We start from the raw sequence: 21,077 nt of genomic DNA, 5'->3' as shown, positions 1-21,077 counted from the left end.
ATCCTGTTCTGAAGTTGATAGAAATTTTTACATATGAAAATTGAAGTTAAATCTGTATTGCATCATATCCTAATGTACTTTAAAGCAGAAGGCAGTCTTGGCCAAGGTACTAAAATGTTGTAGAATCCTAATTTATTTAATATTTGTTTCTCTGAGAACTGCCACTCTGTCAGCAACTTGAGTCTGTAGCATAAAAGCCATATTCACCTCAAATGATTTTATTTTGAAGTTTGTTTCAACAGAATGCCCTTGTTATATCCTACAAAGTGGGTCAGAAAAGTAGGGAAGGGAATTTATTTCTATTGAGGCAGTTTTTGAGCAAAGTAGGTCAGTTTGCATTTCTGTGCATAGCTGGACAGTGTCTGTGGGAGCGTCTGTCTGCATTTGTGTCCTCACATCAGCATACTTTCTAGCCTGGTCACTTTCCACCTTCACTAGACTGACACACACTGACTCCAGACATTCTTATCTGTCTCCTCTCATTCCCTGAGCATACAAAATCCATGTCTTATTTTATTCAGGTCTTCGTAAAATCACAGGATTCTGGGATCCATACTGAGAATATAATTATGAAATATTTGAAAATCACTGTTGTAAGCAGTAGCTTGTGTTGTGAAGAAGTCTGCTGTTCTGAGAGAATTAAGTGTTACATATTTCCAGAGGGCAAAGTGTAAAAGGAAGATATTGACTTTATTCTTTGAAAAGCTGATACTACCCTGACTAGTATGGTGTATGAGTTGCTTTTAGCAGCAGCCAGAGGTAGAGCTAACCCTCCTGATGCTCATTGCTGTTTGTTTTCTAGGTCAGCAAAGCAGCATGTATTCTCACCACTCAAACCCTAATGAGGTTACTAAGGTCCCGAGAAGCAGCAGCAGCTGTGGATGTGAAAACCTGGCCAGCCATCATTGACACAGGTAAAAGGGAGATTTCTCCTGAGCTGTCATGGGAACTAGAACATTTACTGAGATTTCCTAGATCCTGTGCCAAACACATTGACATAGCTTTTATGGCACACATTCCATCTGCTAAGATAGAGGCAAAAACCTAGGATCCAATTAGCCTAAAGTACTCGGCAGTGTAATAACCAGGCACCGAGAAGTTACTCTTGGCATCATTGAAAGTTCATTAGGTTTTTATGCCGGATGTGATCCATTACTTTTCTATGTATGGCCATGTAAAATAGTGAGATGATCTGATCCATCATTTTCAGGTGTGATATAGTTGAAACAATATCTTACAAGGAATCAGAAAACCTGGTTTCTGGTTAGAGCTTTATTATTTCCTGTCTAACCTTGAAATTACTCTTTTCTAAAATACTGCCTACCCCTACCTGACTCACATTTATTGAGAAAATCAAATACGATATAATATGAAAATAGGTTGAGAACCACAATGTGCATGAATTTTAAGTGGTATTCATATTAAAGGAGGTAAGACCCAGGAATAGATAGAAAATCAGTGGAATAGGGAAGAGCATGGGTTTTGAACTCAGCCACTTTTAAAATTCTCAGGTTTTTGCTACTCTCTGAGTATTCTTACTAACCTAGATAGAACTGACCATAAAATGGGAATTGTAAAGATTGAGTGATGTAAAATACCTAGCATAGAATCATAATGATAACATCTGTTACTGAGCCTCTTTTATGTGTCATTCACTTAACACATTACCTAATTTTATCCTTACTCTAATCCTTTTAGTTGGCTGCTATGTTTGTTTGTTTGTTTTAAGTACCAGGGAGTGAGCCCAGGGGTACTTAACCACTAAGCTCCATCCCCAGCCTTTTTTTTTTTTTTCTGTGAGATAGGGTCTTGCTAAGTTGCTGAGGCTGACTTTTAACTTATGATCCTCCTGCCTCAGCCTCCTGAGTACCTGGGTTTATAGGTACACACCTGTAAATTACCATGCCTGGCTTCTAGATGGCTGCTATTTTTACCCTCATTTCAAAGATAAGACAACCAAAGTACAGGGAAATTAAGAAAACTGCAGTATACGGGGTAAAAATGGGAGTTCATAACCCACTTGAATCAAAGTGTGAAATATGATATATCAAGAACTATGTAATGTTTTGAACAACCAACAATTAAAAAAAAAAAAAAAAACTGCAGAAGTGAAATGCAGACCTGGCCAGTTTGGCTTATTGCCTACCTCTTAACCATTAATTTCCTCCTACCCTGTTTTCATAAAGTACTTTATAGTAACTACCTCCACAATATTTATATGGATTTAAATGCAGAGATGATAGTATTTGTGATTATTGTGTGCCAGATGCTGAGCTAAATTTTTTTATTTGTTATTCAAAGGCAGAAACACTGTCGTATATAACACAAATGGTATATATTATTTGTGTTGGTATTAATGATACAAACCGATGTGCTGTGGTAATGGACTCAGTGACATTGCAGGAAGACCTAAAATATGGGCTGTGGGTACAGACAAGAGTAAGGTTTCTTTTAGGTACATGAATGGTCTTGAGTGACTCAACCTTACACAATGATAGGTCGAAGGTGATGGATAGAGAAAGTTTTTGGACTGACCAGAAATGGGCACCCATGACATGGAGATTTAAAACTCAGTATTTTTTCTGTTAGGACATGGACATTGAATGATTGGGTCACAGACATCCTTGGTGTTGACATACTCATAAAATGGGAGAATTATCATAAATGAGAAAAAAATTACCAATTCTAAATTACCAGTCTTAAAGTCTTCCAGGTAAACTTGGAGGAAAACTGTCCAACTTTTAAAGCTTCCCGTGATTAATAGAACATACACTAAATTGTAAATAATGAACTTTAATTGGAAACCAGCATATCAACAACTAATGCTTTTTGAGCATGCACTCAGTCAGTTGTTGTCTTTAATGTGTTTTGTGTGAATTAACTTCCCAACAGTTATATAGGTAGGTATTATTTTAGAGATTCATTTAAAGAAGAGGAAAACAGACACAAAGGCCACATAGCTGAGAAAAATAGAACCAGGATTTGAACACAGCAGTATGCTTCTTACTAAACTTCTGTTAAATAAATTGACCTGATGTAGATTTACTTGTTGTATTTAGATTGTCTAATGTTGTCCTCAACCCCAACCTGCCTCAGAGAGGCTTGGTTAAAAATGAGAAGCCCAGGCTTTTCAAATTCCAGAAGCTAAATTCAACCATAGCAAAGCCACAGAAAACCAGTTGAAGAGTAATAGTTTTCATGTTCCAGCATGTCTGATTGATGTTTTTTCTTTTCATTGCAGATGATTTACCCAGGAAAAGGTTACCTCAGCTGTATAAACCACCTACACCTGAGATGTTGGCATATCTTGATTTTAGTGTCTCCACAACTGGCATGCTTACAGGAGTGAAGGTAAAATTATTTGGGTGTATTCACTCACTCATCAAAGTCTGCTGATATGCCAGATCACAGAAAAAGAGATGACCACTGTCCCGGAGACTTTAGATGTAGAGGCCAACTGGTTGAACTAGAGGCCAGTAGGCGGAGGATCAAGGGTCCCTTCTATATTCAAATAAAAGCATCAGCTCTTCCGGAATACATTATCTCAAGGAATTTGGATTTTGAAGTGTCTGAACCTAGCATAGATCCTAACAAATAATCAGATTTCTCATTAAAGTCAGTAAGCAGTTGTAAGTTCACATATAAAATGCAGTATTAGCTAATGAATAGAAATGTGATGTCTAATTTAGATTTAGGTTAAACTTTAAGGAAATAAAAAATATTCATTTGATGAGTTTGGGGAATTTAAACTTTTCAAAGCTGTGTCTCTGCCTGTGGGATGCCAGTTCCATCCTGTTCCATGTTCCTTACTTTGCAGATGTCCCACTCTGCAGTTAATGCTCTTTGTAGAGCCATCAAGCTCCAGTGTGAGTTGTATTCTTCTCGGCAGATCGCCATCTGCCTTGACCCTTACTGTGGACTTGGCTTTGCACTCTGGTGTCTCTGCAGGTAGGGATGAAAAAGCCAAAGAAACAGTATGTGTGGGGTATACTTGGAATATAACAATCTTCTTCTTCCTTTTGCTCTCCTAAATTCTATAATGTTTCAGTAAAATGCTGATGTTTCTAGAATTTATGCACCTTATCTGTATCTGACGTTGTTTAGTTTTATTTGTATTCCCCCTTTTCCGTTCTGTTAGTTTGTTTTGGTATTGGGAATTGACACATCAGGGCCTCACACGTGCTAGACAAGTGCTCTACCACCGAGCTACATCCCCAGTCCTTTTTATTTTTTATTTTGAGACAGGGTCTTTCCAAGTTACCCAGGCTGGCTTTGACTTGTAATCCTCCTGCTTCAGCCTTCCTAGTTGCTGGAATTACAGGCATGCACCACTGAGTCCAACAACTTCTGTTAGATTTTTGCCTCGTACAAAATGGCAGTGATCTTGTTACCTGTTCTCTGCTCCATCCTGTAATTCTTGTTTTAGAAACAGAGCCAAATGAAAGGATGATTCTTGGATGAAATATGACATGTTTTGACAGCCAGAATATACCCCCTAAGCTTGGCAGGAAGGAATATGATGGGATAGGATGACAGCATGTGGCTGGGAAGTGGCATGTTTGCCCTGGGCAGATTGCTTTTTGAGAAATAGCAGGTCCCATCTTCCACCATCTGCCCAGAAAACCTTATCTCAGACCTGCATCTTCACCTTCTGGGTTGACATTATGAATGCTTCAAAAATGCCTGTAACATCCTCCTTCTACATGCCCATCTTTGTTAGGGTAGGTTTGTCTACTAAGGTACCCGAAATAGGAACTTGAGCATTATTTTCAACTTCTATATCTTTATGTCTCACATCTAATGAAATATTCTTTCCTTTGGCTCAGTTATTCCTGTGCCTTTGTGTGTAGCACTGGCACATACTTGTAATCTCAGGAAGCTGAGGCAGGAGAATCACAGATTTGAAGCTTTCCTCAGCAACTTAGTGAAACCCTGTCTCAAAATAAAAAATATTAAAAGGCTGAGAATGGCTCAGTGGATCACACTAGATTCAATCCCCAGTACACCCCAACACACACAAAAATAATAAGAATAACTATTATTATTATTATTATTTTATTATTATTTCTGGGTCTTTCAGAATTAAAAACAGCTCCTTTTGTGGCTCATATTGTATGACTGGGTTTTCACACCATTGTCTGAGATATGCCTCCCTCAAATCTAGTTATGACATTGGCATATTACCCATCTGTTGTGGAAAAAATAATTAATAAGGATTACCCAGACCTAATAACTTCAGTCTCCAGAGGTAGCAATCACAAAAATGCAGGATTCCTGAGCTCCTAGTGATTCTGATCTAGATTATATATATGATATGTGACTCTGCCATTCCTTTCTTTTTATTCTGACTTCAATGTCAGGGTTCAGGCCCACATTATCCTTTACCTTCACTATTGCTGTAACCACTTCTGTCTCTCAATTTTCAATGGTTCAAGTCTCCCATCCCTACTCCCGAGTTGCTGGTTTTGCCCCAACTTAAAGCCACACTTTTAAGAGTAAAGACTGACTTTCTTCATAAGACAGTTAAGCTCTTTTATAGTTTGGCCCCTGCTCTTTTGGCCTCACTTTCCCCTTGTACCCTGTGCTCTAGGATTTCACTAGAATGCTATTTCTTTTTTTTCTTTTGTTTGTGGTATGGGGATTGAACCCAGGGGCACTTAACCACTGAGCCACATTCCTATTAATAAAAATTAATTTTTTATTTTGAGACAAGGTCTCACTAAGTTACTTAGGGCTTTGCTAAGTTGCCAAGTCTAGCTTTGAACTTGGAATTCTCCTGCCTCCAGCCTCCTGAGTCAAATGGGGATTATAGGCGTGCACCACTGTGCCTGACTAGAATGCTATTTCTGACAGCTTTACATACTCCATATTTCTTTGCCTTTGCATATGCTTTTCTTCTGCATGAAATATATTGCCCCTGTTCTCACTCCCAGCCACTCAAATTCCTACTCCTTTAAGCCCCAGCTCTAGTGCTACCTACTCAGTGAACCCTACCACCTTTGCCCCAGCTTTCTTAGCTTGAATGAATTGCTCTTTATTTTGTGAACTCTGTGCCCTTTATTCACATCTGTTACCACACCTACTACAGTCTGCTTTATTTTATGATTACTGTATCTTGTGAATTGCAAGGGAATAAGGTTGATTCTTAGATCTTCAATCTAATGCGACCCCTCTACTATCCTTCCCACTCAGTAAATATTTGCCAAGTTTATGACATTTTGAAACATCTTAGGATGAATTGATAATATCAGCTTTTGCCTTTCTTCATTACAGTGTCTATTCAGGTCACCAGTCCATCTTAATTCCTCCTATGGAGTTAGAAAATAACCTTTTCCTCTGGCTCACCACTGTCAACCAGTACAAAATAAGGGACACTTTCTGCTCCTATTCAGTAATGGAGCTTTGCACTAAAGGATTGGGAAACCAAGTGGAGGTGCTAAAGGTAAGAAGCAACTACCACAAGTAACCAGTTCTAAGAGATTTTAAAATAAGGGGCCAGGGCATGCTAATACCAGAGTAAGAGTTAGCAGACATATTTGCCTGTTTCTAGCCAGACAATTAATGGATATTTTGTAAACTTTAAGAAGTTTAACCCTTCTTACTTCCTAATTTAGTGTATACTTTCAGAGTCTAACCTGGGTCTTTGTGGAGAAGGCAAAACTGATTGAAAGATAAAAGGGAACTATAACCTCCCATAGAATTTTCCCAATAGAATTTAAAACCTCAGAATATGAGAGATTGGAGACTGTCCCGTAGCTAAAGGTAGCTCATTTATGTGTGTATACAGTGATCATATTTCTGTCATACGAGAAAGTTTGAAAATACTGAATTTTCTTTGAGAAGTATGACTTCAAGAATGAAAAAGAGACAAAAGGTTAGATATCCAAAGTTCTAGATTTATTTTTCTCTTAGTCCCAGAAAATAGGAAGAAATCTAAGGTTCAGAAATGAGAAAAGATAGAATGTATTATTGAAAAGTCTAAGATTTTTAGATAAAAGAGGAAAGAAATAGAGAACGAGCAGATTTATATGTGGGTAATTATTTTAATGGAATGTTTGTATTTTCTTCTTTTCTAAAAGCTGTTTTTTTCTGTGTGTATGGGCCAAGAAAATATTTCCTCAGATTTTCCTGACCAAAGAGAGAGCAGTGATTCTACCTATTCAGTTCTCTTCTGATCCTACTAACTCAGCTTATGGCATGGGTATCTTATAGACAAGGGGGATTAACCTCTCCTGCATCCGGACCTGTGTGGTGGTGGCAGAGGAGCGGCCCCGCATTGCCCTCCAGCAGTCCTTCTCCAAGCTCTTTAAAGACATTGGTCTGTCCCCTCGAGCCGTCAGTACCACTTTTGGATCAAGAGTCAACGTAGCAATATGTTTACAGGTGAGGTCAAAATCTAGTATGCTAGGGGCTGAGGTTGTGGCTCAGCGGCAGAGCGCTCGCCTAGCACGTACGAGGCCCTGGGTTTGATCCTCAGCATAAAAATAAATAAATAAAATAAAGATATTGTGTCCGACTAAAAGCTAAAATTAAAAAAAAAAAAAAATCTAGTATGCTAGCAAACAAAGAAGGAATGTGAGGTGCCCCAAGCATAGGGCAGACTACTAAGCTTGAGCCCTAGTTCAGCTCACTTGCTGTTGGACTTTGGGCTTTTTATTTTGCCCTCTCTTTGTTTCATTTTTCTCTTTGTAAAATAAAACAACAATCTCATACTTCACAAGGTTTTTTGCAGAATCAAAGGGTTAGTAGGTCAGAACATTTAGAGTGGGCCTGGCAGACAGGCACCAGTGTAAATGCTTACTCTTGGTAGTAGTGATGTGGTCTGTGATGATGAATCAAGAAACTTTCTGAGTCCTATTTGGATTTTATTTATCTGTCTTCTCCATATTTTGCACTTTTCCCCCATTGAAAACAAAACACAAATAAGCCAGTATTCTCCTTTTCAGTCAGATGGCAACTTGGGGGTGAATCATAGAAAAGGGACCAAAACTGATTTTATGCAATTTGGAGGCTAAAAGGGCAGATATAGGTGTGGACAAGAGTGAGAGTAAAAGGGATATGCAGATGGATACTTTTGGGTTTTCTCTGACTGTAGTCATGTGACTTTCAGGAAACATCATGGTGCTTTCACCTTGCAGCCCCACCGAGGACCCTTACTATCAGCTGTGGCAGTATTGATTTTGAAAATCCATGGGATGGTGGCTTCTCTCATTCCTGCTTGGAGCCCAGGGGTGGAAATCCTCTTCAGCTTGATAATGTTTCAATTCTGCTATAATCTGTGGTGAAGGGAGGGCAGGAGGCCTCCTAGGGAAGGAAAGGGAAAAAAAACTTCAGGAAGTAGTCTTTTCTATCCTGCCTCACTTGGTTGAAGAGAAAGTAGCTTTTAAAATAGAGTGGACGACCAGGAGTGGTAGTGCAGACCTGTAAATCCCAGTGACTTGGAAGGCTGAGGTAGGAGGATCATAAGTTCAAGGCCAGCTTCCGCAGCTAATGAGAAAATTTTAAAAAATGTGGGAGAGCTGAGGAGGGAGGGAGGAGGATGAGGAAAAAGGGAAATACTAGGGAATAAATGATATTGACCAAATTATATGGTTATATCATGTGCATGTACAAATATACAACAATGAATCCCATTATTATAATGCACCAATAAAGAAATGGAATAAAGAGAGAAGCTAAGGATTTCATGTGATTGAGCAACCCTGGGTTCAATACCCAGTATTGCAAAAAATAAATAAAGAGTGCTTACCTAACATGTACAAGACTCTGGGTTCAATTCCCAGCATGTCAAAAAATAAAATTTAAAAAAAAACAACAAATTATAGATATATAAAACATATATATGCATCCACATAATTTGCTTTTTATTTTCTATATGTAAAATTTTGCTTTTTAATTTTACACATATATGTAAATAATAAAATAGAGGGGGTGTTTTGTGCATATGGCTAAATTATCTATTTCTTTTCTTTCTTTTTTTGATTACCTATTTCTTGATTTGGAAATGTGAAGTAAGGAAAAGATGGCTCATTTAAATTTTAAAATTAACTGCATTGATTTGTTTTTCTTTAGGGAACCTCAGGGCCTGATCCAACTACTGTATATGTAGATCTGAAATCATTAAGACATGACAGGTACGTAGGATTGATTATGCTTAGGAAATCTAATAGGGAAAGAACACAAAGAATTCTGATCCTCAAAGCCAGCATTTCCCTTCTTTCCTTTTATATTTGTATCTCCCAGTAGCAGCATGGGAAGAAATTCATTTTTATCATTTATTCACAATAAGATTTTCATTTATAAAAAGAAAGCTTTAATTCTCACAGTGGTTGCACTATTCTTTAATATTAAAATGTAATGCTTTTTGCCTGTGTAAAAGTACTTTGTGACTGATATAAATTAAAGTAAAATGTATAGTCTCTTTCCTCTGAAAGTCTAAAAATAAAAAAGATAGGATAGGCATGATAAATGAGGCAGAGTTGGGTTTTTGAAACAAGACTTTACCTGAACCCCATGGGTGAAAACGTGTCATCTCCTCCTCACTGTATAAGGAAATTTTAGTTCTGTCTCAAGGTGACCACTGGACAGGACTCCTAGACCTTTTCCCAGGCCCCACTGGTGCACGTTTCCTGGTGTATCTCAGGCAAGGACCCAACCTGCACAGGTGGCAGGCCTCTCTTAGGCAGTATTCTTACCCTAGGAGATTTGCCCCTCACCCCAAGGACATTTGACAATGTCTGGAGATGTTTTGGGTTGTCAAGAAAAGGGTTGCTACTGACATCTAGTGGGTAGAGGCTAGGGATTGTTGCTAAACACCCTGCAACAAAAATTATGTGAACCAGAATGTCAGTAGTGCTGAGTTAGAGAAACCCTGCCCTTGAAGGAGGAGAGACCAATTAGGGGTCATGGGAAGGTAGTAGATACGGTAAAATCATTTTTTAGAGATGCTTGAATACATTAACCACTGTTCCTCTGCAGGGTTCGTCTTGTGGAACGGGGTGCTCCCCAGAGTCTGCTGCTCTCAGAGTCTGGAAAGGTACTTTCTCCTGCTAAATTGTTGAGATGGTGGGCCTTGTGGCAAGGTGGGTCATTCTAAAGAGACTTGAAGCCAAGTGAAATACTTGTATCAAAGGCAAGACTTATTTGAAATCTGCAAATAATTCCGACAGTTTCATCTTAGCTAATACTTTGAAACTCACATGGGTACATAAACAAGGATGCTGGACCTTCTGACTTTACATAAATTTTTTAAAAATCCAGTGGAAAGTTATTTTTATTGGCAAACCAGCAAAATGGAATGTTTATTATATACAAGGTGGATAGAAGAACAAAGCTTAAAAACAGCCAGGTCTGTCTTTATAAATATTAAAGTTGAAAGAAAAGTCAGAGTGGAGAAGAGATTAAACATACTGGAGAGTGCACCCCATAGGTTAAGGTTTCTTGGTTAAAGTGAGAATTTATATGTGGAAGACAGTTTTTTCACTAGGGGCTTGCTCTGTATGATGTATGATGTGTCAGTCCCATGGGAGCTGACTCTGATTTCTCTTTGCCCTTGTGAACTCCTCACAATGGCATGGGGTCAGTATTGCCTCATCAAATCTGTGTTTGCCACAGTCCAGAGTTAAGCATGCCACTGGAACAAGAATGAGTGCAGGTCCTGGCCCAGGTTAAAGGGAGTGGTTTTCTTCTCTTCCTTCCTCAAGGTTTTAGATATTTGAGTCCAAATAATCATAGTAGGGTTTCTGGAGTAACTTCAGACTATAGAAAGCCAACATAAAAAAAGAGATTCAAGAATGGGGTTGTGGCTCAATGGTAGAGCGCTTGCCTAGCATGTGAGGCACTGGGTTTGATTCTCAGCACCATATATAAATAAGTAAAATAAAGGTCCATTGACAATTAAACAAATATTAAAAAAAGAAAGAAAGAAAAAAGATTCAAGAGGGCAGGATACAGGTGACCAGAGAGGTCTTTCTTTTGGTAAGCTTTGGGCCATTCTTTTAGCCAGCACCTATTTCTTCCTTTTTGTCCTGCGGAAGATCCCCGGCACGTAAGGATGTCTTTCATAATTCCAGGAACATGGATGTCTTTTTGTTTCTCTGTAAAACTGCCCTCATGCTGTCCTCTCTTACTCATGAAGTTCCCCTCACTGTAGCCCTAGCTGATGGCTGCAGTGGAATCTCTCAGACTATCCCTCCCTGCTCTTGGAGTTTCTGTTTTACGGGGTTTATACTGTCCTTCCTGTGAACTAGACAGATCATGAAAAAGGGAGGTTATGTGCTTAAGTTATTCTACAGAATCTTGTTGGTGGTCCTGGTCAGCAGTTTCTCATTCCTCTAAAGAGATAGTAGACTGGTTCCCTGTCTTAATTTATTTTTTATATAAGATTTTTTACTATTTTTTTAGTTATAGGTGGACACAATGCCTTTATTTTTATTTATTTATTTTTATGTGGTGCTGAGGATCAAACCCAAAGCCTTACCCACGCTAGGTGAACACTCTAACTATGAGCCACAACCCCAGCCCCTCTCTGTTTTATTTTTGAGGGTGAATCTTATTAGACTTCTGGTCTCCCCTGAGCTGAGGAAGATTCAGTTGGAGCAAAACACAGGATGTCCCCAGTTAACCCCTCAGGTCAGGTACTTCAGTGATGGTTACTTCCATCAGCTTCTCCTATTTTTGCCACTCCCACATCACCAGCAGGTCATGGCACATTTCCTAGGGGTCATTAGATTTACTCAAACCCAATGTTTGTATTTTCCCTTTGATTCTTAGATTTTACCTGGAGTGAAAGTGGTTATTGTTAATCCTGAGACCAAAGGGCCTGTTGGAGACTCTCACCTGGGTGAGGTGGGTATTCCTTTTATTTTTACTCTGGAAAGTCAGTAGCAAAAGACTTTAGAGTTCACGTTTCTAAAAGCTAGTAAAACTGTGAACTTAACTTCCTTCATTGTGAATAGTTCATTTTCTATAAGGCAGGAGTCTGAAGTAAACAGGGAGGGGAGATTGAGATGAGATCTAGTGAAGATTTAGGGCTAGGGATGTAGCTCAGTGTGTACAATACTTTGTCAGTTATGTGCAAAGCCCTGGGTTCAATTTCCAGTGGGGAGGGAGAGAGAGAGGGAGGGAGGGGAGAGAGAGAGAGCGAGAGAGAGAGAGAGAGAGAAAGAGAAAGAAAAAGAAGAAGGAGGGGGAGGGGGAGGGAAAATTTAGGTTCCCAAACTAGATGTAATCCCAGATCTGTCCACTGTCATTCTATTAGCTAGAAAGGAAATTGCAAATCCTATTTGTTCCCACCTATTAAAGGCTGGAAATGAAAGGAGCCACATATATAAAGTTTTAAAAATGTATGCAAGTGTTGTTGTATTCTAAAATATATCCATTTTAGTGTTTGTATAAAAATATTCAAAAACACTTTTCTTCCCCCCAAATCTTTGAGGGACACTGTTTGATCTTATAGTTTAGTGGAAAGAGTCTTGTAACTGCAGAAGCCAGGTGAGCTGGGCTTCACCAGTTATGCTTCTCAACACTGAGCGAGTTAGTTCTCTCTGGGTCTCTCCCCCATTTATAAACAACTTACCTCAACAACAAAGGAGAATCATGATAGTTAATGCAAAAAGTGTCTATCTCATAATTCTCAATAAATAATAGCAGCTGTTATTATCATGGTTGTCAGTTTTTGCTGTTCACAATGTCCTGTGGTATCTCCCTGAGGGCTTTGTACCATAGTTATACCAGAAGCACAGCGATGGCTGCTTGGTACAGTTGTGGTACTCTGGAAGCATGTGAGAAGTGATCCAGAGAGGCAGTGCAGCCCCCAGTGCCAGCTAACTCTAGTTTTTCCTCTTAGGTAAATTACTCAACTCCTTGTTTTTTCATCTGTAACATGGGGATAATAATAGTGTGACCTATATTGTCACATCCTATATGTTAGGATCATCAGAAATCAGGCATATATTGTTTGCCAACTGCCCTTATTGCTGCAATTGTGTTATTAATATGAAAATGAGATTTTACAAAATCATAAAAATCTGTCCTAGAAAAATTAAATTGATATAGTTGTCTATTCCTGTTGAAATGTGACCACTGCCCTTTTCTTTTAGATCTGGGTGAATAGTCCCCATACAGCCAGTGGCTACTACACCATCTATGATAGTGAGACTCTTCAAGCTGATCATTTCAACACTCGCCTCAGCTTTGGGGATGCTGCTCAGACACTCTGGGCTCGGACAGGATACCTTGGGTTTGTCCGCAGAACTGAGCTCACAGCAGCCACTGGAGGTATCTTCCACCACTCACTTCTCCCTATTTGAGTTGTTTCATTGGCTGGCTTCCTTCCACCTGTCTGAGTAGTATGAAGTGTATTTAATTGTCCCCGTCAATGCCTCTTGAACCCATAAGTGAATTTATATGAATTTATTCATTTGAGGTAACACTGCTCTCTGAAGTGTCTGGGAGGGGAGCACTTAGGGGAATTGCATGAGCTTCCTGGAACCGAGTATTAGTAGTACTGGACAGCTGTAGAGATGGACCTGAACATGAGTAAATACCCAAGGCAAAATGAGACTTCTCAGCCCTATAGGGCTGATTCCAAACCCTTAACAAGCTCCTGGGACAAGTGTTACCTGTCTCTCGACCCTGTACACAGTTTGGGGACTTGAAAGAACAGCCCTAATCCTGGGAATGGGGTGAGGGTGGTAATTTTGGGGAATCAGTTTGCTTATCATGTTGGATATAAGCCTGTGGTTTGAAGGCTCTCATGTAGCATTTCCTCCACCCCCTGCCCTGTTGATCAACATGTGTTCTCTGCTGTCCAGTTTTAACCTTTCTTCCTGGCTGGCATTAAAAGCCACTTGAAAGTACCCAACACTAACTGCACCACACACTGAAGAACTGACATAGATAACTTGCTACACTTTAAAGGTCTAAATTGGACCTTACCTTAGCTCTTTGCAATTGTTCTACACCAAGCAAGGTCCATCATTTTTCAAAAGAGCACATATGAACCCTGTGCTTTTAACTCCAACATTATGTTGCATTCAGCATTTGTCTGAACCATATGTATATTCTTTTTGTCAGAGCGTCATGATGCATTATATGTGGTGGGAGCTTTGGATGAAACACTGGAGCTGCGAGGATTACGATACCACCCAATTGATATTGAGACCTCAGTGTCTCGAGTCCACAGGAGCATTGCTGAATGGTAATTTTGCCCACACTGTTCTCTACGTCAGCTTTAGTAGTGATTAAAAACTAATCAGGTTAGTCAGCCATTCATTCCAAACACCTACCTACAGATAGAACTCCATGGCAAGTTAAGAAAAATAATGACTTTTGTCTTGGATGAATGGTCTGCTATGGCAAAGCCTATTCACAGGAGCCAGAGAAGGCTACAGAGATACCAGGGAACACTGAAGTTTATTCTATGGAACACTGTGGAACTGAGTCTTTTTTAAAATCCTTATTTATTTATTTATTTTTGTGGTGCTGGGGATTAAACCCAGGTCCTTATGCTTTCAAGGTAAGCACTCTACCAACTGAGCTATATTCCCAGCTCAAATTGAGTCCTTTTGAAAGAATAAGCTTTTAATTAGAAGGGACTAGCAGATATCTGCCTCTAGGAAGTTGGTGTAGTATGGTAGGAAGAATCATGACTTTAAGGTCAAAAGACTTTTTGTGTTGGGTTGGGGGTTACTGGAAATTAAATCCAGGGTCACTTTACTACTGAGCTACATCCCCAGTCTTTTTTGTTTTTTGAGACAGGGTCTCACTGAGTTGCTGAGGCTGGCCTTGAACTTGAAATCATACTGTCTCAGCTTCCTGAGTAGCTGGGATTACAGGCCTGCAGACTCCACTCTCCACACTGCTTTCTTCATCAGTAAAATACTCTCTTCCACTTCCAATTGCCAGCAGGGTCAAATCAGCTTTTGTTCTTAAATTGTTAGTGGGGAGCAAATTAAAAGAATCAGTGTTATTTTCTCATCTAATTCCCCTCTCACAGCAGGAATTACCCCTGTTTTCCCTGATAAAGATCATCCTACCTCATAATGACTTAAAATGAAAACCCTGTGGTTTTTACCTGGGCTCTTCACTATATAGAACACATCCACTGTCTTTTCTACTCATTTAAAAGTCTGCATCCTTCACCAGTTTTTTCCCCTGCTAAATAGCCAGTTTTTCTGATAGTGGTTCATGCTTTCCATGTACTACTTTTTCTAAAGATGTCTTGGTCAGAATCTCTCCCCAGAATAAGACCTGAATGACACTCTGACCAAGGCAAGAATGTCTTTCAACAAAAAAGTATGTGGAAAGCATGCAGAGAAACTGTATGCCATGGCTACATTCAGATGTTAGATGGTTGGCTTTTATTGCAACCAGATAATTGTTTTTTAATTTTCCTTAATGATCTGAACCTTTTTTTAAAGTTTAACTCTATATAAACAAGTCAGATCATATGTTCTAACATAGTATTTAGAACTAAAGGAGTTACTGTCTCCACTGTATCTTACAGCACTTTTACACATAGGGAACACTTGTGTGGGACACTTATTAGCTCATGTGAGGTCAGACAGGCTCTCTTCATGTTCAGTTTAAGAATATTATCTTAGATGGGGCTAGGGAAGTGGCTCAAGTGGTAGCGCGCTCATCTGGCATGCGTGAGGCACTGGGTTTGATCCTCAGCACCACATAAAAATAAAATAAGGATATCGTGTCCACCTAAATCTAAAAAATAAATATTAAAAAAAAAAGAATATCATCTTAGAGCTGGACGCAGGAGCATATGCTGTAATCCCATCTACTTGGGAGGTTGAGGCAAGAGCATTACAAGTTCAAGGCTATCTTGGACAACTTAGACCCTGCCTCAAAATAAAATTTAAAGGGCTGGGGATGTAGAGCTTATCCACAGAGCACTTGCTTAGCATGTAGGAAGCTATGGGTTCAATACCTAGTATCACAAAAAATAAACAGATAAAATTTAAATTTATTTTATCTTAGAGCTCTTTTGTTGCAAATAACAGAAACTCTCCTCAAAAAAGTTTAAGTGAAAGAAAAAGCCATACATACATTGACTTAATTTTCTTCGTGATTCTTTGTACCTCTGGCCATCCTAGAATGTTCAAACACACGTGTCCTCAGTTCCAATGACAAGCTACAAACTGTAGTCCTCTCCAATACCCCAGGAGATTTTGGACGGCTCGTTTATTAGCTGTGGTCACTGGGTCAAGGTCATGTATTACAACATGACTTTTGGCCTTCTGGTTGGGATCCAGGAGAGAAAGCAGTTCTCAGAGAAATGGGCATCAGTCTTGGCAGGTACTGTAAAAGATGGTTGGAAATGTAATGGCACATTAACTGAATGTTATTGAAATTTCAGTGCTGTGTTCACGTGGACCAACTTGCTTGTGGTGGTTGTGGAACTGTGCGGCTCTGAACAGGAAGCTCTAGATCTGGTTCCTTTAGTGACCAATGTGGTCCTAGAAGAGCATTACCTCATCGTTGGTGTTGTTGTTGTGGTGGACCCAGGTGTCATCCCAATCAACTCCAGAGGAGAGAAGCAGAGGATGCACCTCCGTGACAGCTTCCTGGCTGACCAGTTAGACCCCATCTATGTGGCTTACAACATGTAGCTATCCTTGTAGGGGCTGTCAAGGCCATCCCAAGAATCAGACTGAAGACCCATGGCTAGGAGCTGGTTTCCAAATGATGTGAAATAAGCTGAGATGCCTGCATTATATCCTTCATCTCATCCTGTGGAATTCTGCAATCATACAATACACAGGAAAGGGGATTCTGTGGTGGCAAATGAAAAAAATGTTAACAGTCTATTAGACCTTAGCTTTGACCAGTGTGAGCAACACGTAACTAAAGCAATTATTTGCATGTTGCATTTTTTTCATCTGTTGTACATATTTTCGTATTTTTACCTAATGCCATTTTAGAATTTTTTTAAGGGAGTTTAATGAATTCACATGAAGGGGTAGTCTGAATTATACAGCTACCCGCTCTGTACTGTATTTTGCTATTTTCCCTTAGCTAGATACTTTGTGGGTTTTGTTAACATAAAATTACTCAGCTTATTTTCAGTCAGCTCATAAGCAAATCAGTTAACCCACAGAATATGAGAATTACATATATATATATATATATATATATACACACACACACACACACACACACACACACACACACATATATATGTAATTCTTCACTGTAAAACATTTTGATCAGTGTTTTAAACATGTAAATAAGAATACATATAATTTAGCTGAACAATTGAAAAATTGACACATATAATTACAGCGACCAAAGTAGAAACATTTCTACTTTGAGAGAATTCCAATATTCTCTTGATGTAGTGATATTGATTAGGTGACTAAAAAGTGCAAATTGCAAGTTTTGCTGCACATTGTTCTGTCTTTGTTGGCTGGTATATTTTATAAACTAAATCTACCTATGTTTGTTTTTAAAGCTTGCATTCCCAATGTCAGCTTAAGCTTCTAAGGATTCAGTCTGTATGAGCTGAAAATCTCCATTTAAATCGAAATTTAAGAAAAAGCAAAAATATATCAGATCCTACCTATTCAAAGGAACCACAATAATTGATTCTGGCCCTGGTGTTGGAACTATCTTTCACATTGAGTGACTACAGAATTTAGAATATCCTCTTTTTCCAGGCCCTTTAATCTGCCTACAGTTCATACATAGAGCTTTTGCTTTCTGAAAATTGAGGAGTGCTCTCTGTCCTTTCAGTTCATAAGGGAAAAGCATTTAAAACCAAGAATAATAGACTGGGAGGGTAGTAGGATCAGTGATCACATGGAACTGTGAGGCCACATTACTGCACATCTCAAAACTGACCAGATTGCTTTGCCAGAATAGCCAGGCTTATGTTGAAATAGGGGAAGTCTGATGTATGCAAGAAACTCTTATGAAATAACTGTTGTCCAGGCTAAGCAGACTGAGTGTGAAACTGAGTTTGGCCTCTAGCTCAGTTTCCTTACTTTGGTCTGATACTTCATGTATTTGAATATAGTTAAATTTTATTATTTTTTTCTTACAGAAATATTTTTTAAAATTAACCTCAAAAGTGAAAAGAATTAACTTGTTAAATCAGAACGGTTCTCTTTGAACCATTCTGGTCTATTATGTAAATATTTATTTAGACTATTTTAATAATACATATTATTTACCCCACTGTAACATCATGTAAACTAAATGTGTTTTTAAACAATTTGTAAGACTTGTAATTACCCTGAAAATAAGGTTTATAAAGCAAAGACCAGACCCTTCACTAGGGCAGCACTCCCAGGCCGCCTTTACGTCTCATGACTCAAAGCCACTTTATGACTGACTCCCGTTTACATAGTTATTTTTCTCCCAGCTCATTCTCCATAGAGGGAAGACCTCGAGATACTTTCCAGTTCAGATCTCTTTTTCAGTGTTTCAGAGGGAATTAATTTACATGGGGGAGGTTCTAGCATGTACAGAAAAGAAGCATTTCCACTGGGGCAAATGCAAAATCCCAGCGTCTAGCAATGGTTTGGTTTGCAGAGAAAATTACCTGCTTATTTGAAATGTAACATTCTTTAAAACAACTTTTAATGACTAACAAAAGCAGGGGAGGCTGAGTATTAATTAGTTCTATTCTCCATAATCTCTCAATTGTAAGAAGCTATAAGCAGTCTCTTTCCTACGGGTTGGTTGATTATTCTTAGAAACACGAATAGGGTATCAGCATCTAGCCACACTGTCAACTATAAATGTATTGTGAGCCACATCTGTAATTTATGATTTTCTAGTAACCATATTTTAAAAAATAAATAGGTGATATTGATTTTAACATATTTAACCCAACATATCAAAAATACTTTTTGAATGTGAAACAGTATAAAAATTATTAGATGTTTTACTTTTTTCATACTAAGTATTTAAAATCCAGTGTGTATTAAACACATCTTGATTTGGACTAGTCATATTTCAATGCTTCAGTAGCCGAACGTTAGGCTAGTGGCTACTGTATTGGGCAGCATAGACCTATATTCATTCCTTCAAGTTCAGTATTCCATTCATCTCAGAGTATGGCCAACTCCCATTCATTTCAGGCTGATAATCTAGTTTTATCAGTCCTCAAGCCTCCATTTGTCTTTATTTCTTTTCCTTGCTGATGTGTAGCTGCTTTACTAATTTCTTGCATATCCCCCAGAGTGGACTGTGCTAGTGGAAGAAAGAAAACTGAGAGCTGTCCTTGGGGAACCTCATGACTAACTCTGGGAAAGTGTTCCTAGGATGAAAAAAGAGTCCAATCTTAGCCTCCATGGTGTTTGTGGAGTCATCTGCAGATTTAAGGTCTATCTTAAGGTTTATTGCAGACTTGAGTTTAATTTTTTTTTTCTTGATAACACAGTGCTCTTTTTCTTTCCACATTAAGTGGAACTTTTGTGTAGAACTGACTCTTAAAGCAGGCCTAAAAGGCCATTACTGATAAAATAAACAACAACCCCCAACCTTCCCACAGCCTTTCCAGTCCTCAGAAACACATTCTGTCTGGGTTTTTATGCTGTGGGGGTGGAGGCAACACTTAGCAGTATACCCTCATCTTAAGAGAAATCTTCTGGTTTTAAAGTTTCAGAACCTCTTCCTGGTTCTCAGCAGAAGCAACTGAAAAGTTCTTAGAACTAGTGATACAAGCTATCTTGTGCATCAGTGAGACCCTGGAATGCCCATCTCGCTAATTGACATCAGTGAACCCATATAGTCTTTAATTCTTGCTGCACAAGGGCCCAGTTCTCCCCAGTACACAGCTCTCTTTTCTCCTGCAGTTGTGTTGCCTGGGGCTGTTTAGGGACCATTGCCTCAGTTGGTCTGGTGTGTCTCCTTTAGTCCCTGGGACAGTGTTGGCTTAATGCTTTCCTTGAATCAACAAAGGGCCTGAGGCCTTACATTTGTGTTAAGGTCTCTCCCCAGGCACGGTGCTCAATATCTTGGCCAAATAAATTACTTTTCTTGAATATCCAGGAATCCTTCAGACTAAAGCAAGAGGAGTTATCACCTCACCCTCAAAACTCCAACATGATCTATGCCTTAGTGTTATTTTTGTTGTCTGCTTTGATGTAAAATCAGGAGTGTTTGGAGCAAGAAGCTGCAGTACTCCAAATACACAATAGGCCTTTTCTTTACCATTCATACCTTTCTGGTTTAGGTATATATATAGATGGGCCATGTTATTTGTCCAGAGAAAGAGATTGTAAAAATATAAGAATAATTTTTTAGTCCTAAATGCTGTTCTGTTTACCTTCTGTCAATATATTTACCTGTGTCAAATTCAAACTATAGTACTGTGTAATTATGTATAAACTTTTTTTTATTTATTTGAAATTAGACTAGATATACATTTTTAAAATTTAACATCTGGCTGGACAGTGTTCTATTAACTCATCAAATGTGTTTTCCTTTGTCTTGTGTTAATAAATATTGATGCCTGATTGTGTTTAATCCTTCATGCATTCGGTGGGGGCTAGGGAATTGAGAGATTTTTGTGTGGGAGTGTGTCTATCTATATGCCTAGCTATATCCCCGACCAGGAATTGGTAGATTTTACATTGAAGTTCAGGCAGTAAGACGCAACAGTAGCTGGAGTTATGTAAGGAACACAGATAACCAAACTCAAGTGTGATTGAAGGAAGTGAGGTTAAGGAACAACTATGTCATTTGAAAAATTGAGGAGCTTCAGGGCTTTTGTTTTTTTTTGGTAGTGAAATCAGGGGTATTTTGCCACTGCACTACATCCCCAGCCCTTTATTATTTTTATTTATTTGTTTATTTTGAGAAATGATCTTAATAATTTGCTGAGGGTCTCACTGAATTACTAAGACTAGTCTCAAACTTGAGATCCTCCTGCCTCAGCCTTTCCAGTCACCAGTATTACAGACATGCACCTCTGTGAAGAGTTTGTTGTAGGACTTTATTTTTTTTGTGGTTCTGGGGATTGAACCCAGGGCCTTGTGCATGTAAGGCAAGCACTCTACCAACTGAACCAGCCCTGTTGTAGGACTTTTTAAAGTCCTTTTTAAATGATTATA

At 38.8% G+C, this 21,077-nt stretch overlaps 1 protein-coding gene and 1 non-coding gene across 7 annotated transcripts in view; both read left to right on the top strand.

Annotated features, from left to right (window-relative positions):
• The window catches only part of Dip2b (disco interacting protein 2 homolog B), a 236,066-nt gene extending 215,586 nt beyond the window's left edge, over window positions 1-20,480 (top strand). For 5 of the 6 annotated variants that reach the window (XM_071609857.1, XM_071609855.1, XM_071609856.1 and 2 more), the window contains 11 exons: window positions 803-914; window positions 3,242-3,351; window positions 3,818-3,948; window positions 6,274-6,442; window positions 7,213-7,383; window positions 9,073-9,134; window positions 9,979-10,036; window positions 11,773-11,847; window positions 13,101-13,278; window positions 14,077-14,200; window positions 16,373-20,480. In XM_071609857.1, coding sequence (XP_071465958.1) covers window positions 803-914; window positions 3,242-3,351; window positions 3,818-3,948; window positions 6,274-6,442; window positions 7,213-7,383; window positions 9,073-9,134; window positions 9,979-10,036; window positions 11,773-11,847; window positions 13,101-13,278; window positions 14,077-14,200; window positions 16,373-16,625 — 1,443 coding nt within the window. In that variant the 3' untranslated portion in view covers window positions 16,626-20,480. Of the gene's footprint in view, window positions 1-802; window positions 915-3,241; window positions 3,352-3,817; window positions 3,949-6,273; window positions 6,443-7,212; window positions 7,384-8,110; window positions 8,927-9,072; window positions 9,135-9,978; window positions 10,037-11,772; window positions 11,848-13,100; window positions 13,279-14,076; window positions 14,201-16,372 lie in introns of those variants that run through there. The other variant, XM_071609859.1, reaches the window with a different exon arrangement.
• On the top strand, window positions 5,093-5,194 carry LOC114104086 (small nucleolar RNA U13). Its single transcript, XR_003584778.1, has one exon. It is a non-coding gene; the product is annotated as a small nucleolar RNA U13 (small nucleolar RNA).
• Window positions 20,481-21,077: the final 597 nt, after the last annotated feature.

This window comes from Marmota flaviventris, chromosome 3, assembly GCF_047511675.1.
Source record: "Marmota flaviventris isolate mMarFla1 chromosome 3, mMarFla1.hap1, whole genome shotgun sequence".
NCBI lineage: Eukaryota > Metazoa > Chordata > Mammalia > Rodentia > Sciuridae > Marmota > Marmota flaviventris.
Note: the sequence above shows the minus strand (reverse complement) of the source record. Positions and strands in the feature narration are given on the sequence as shown.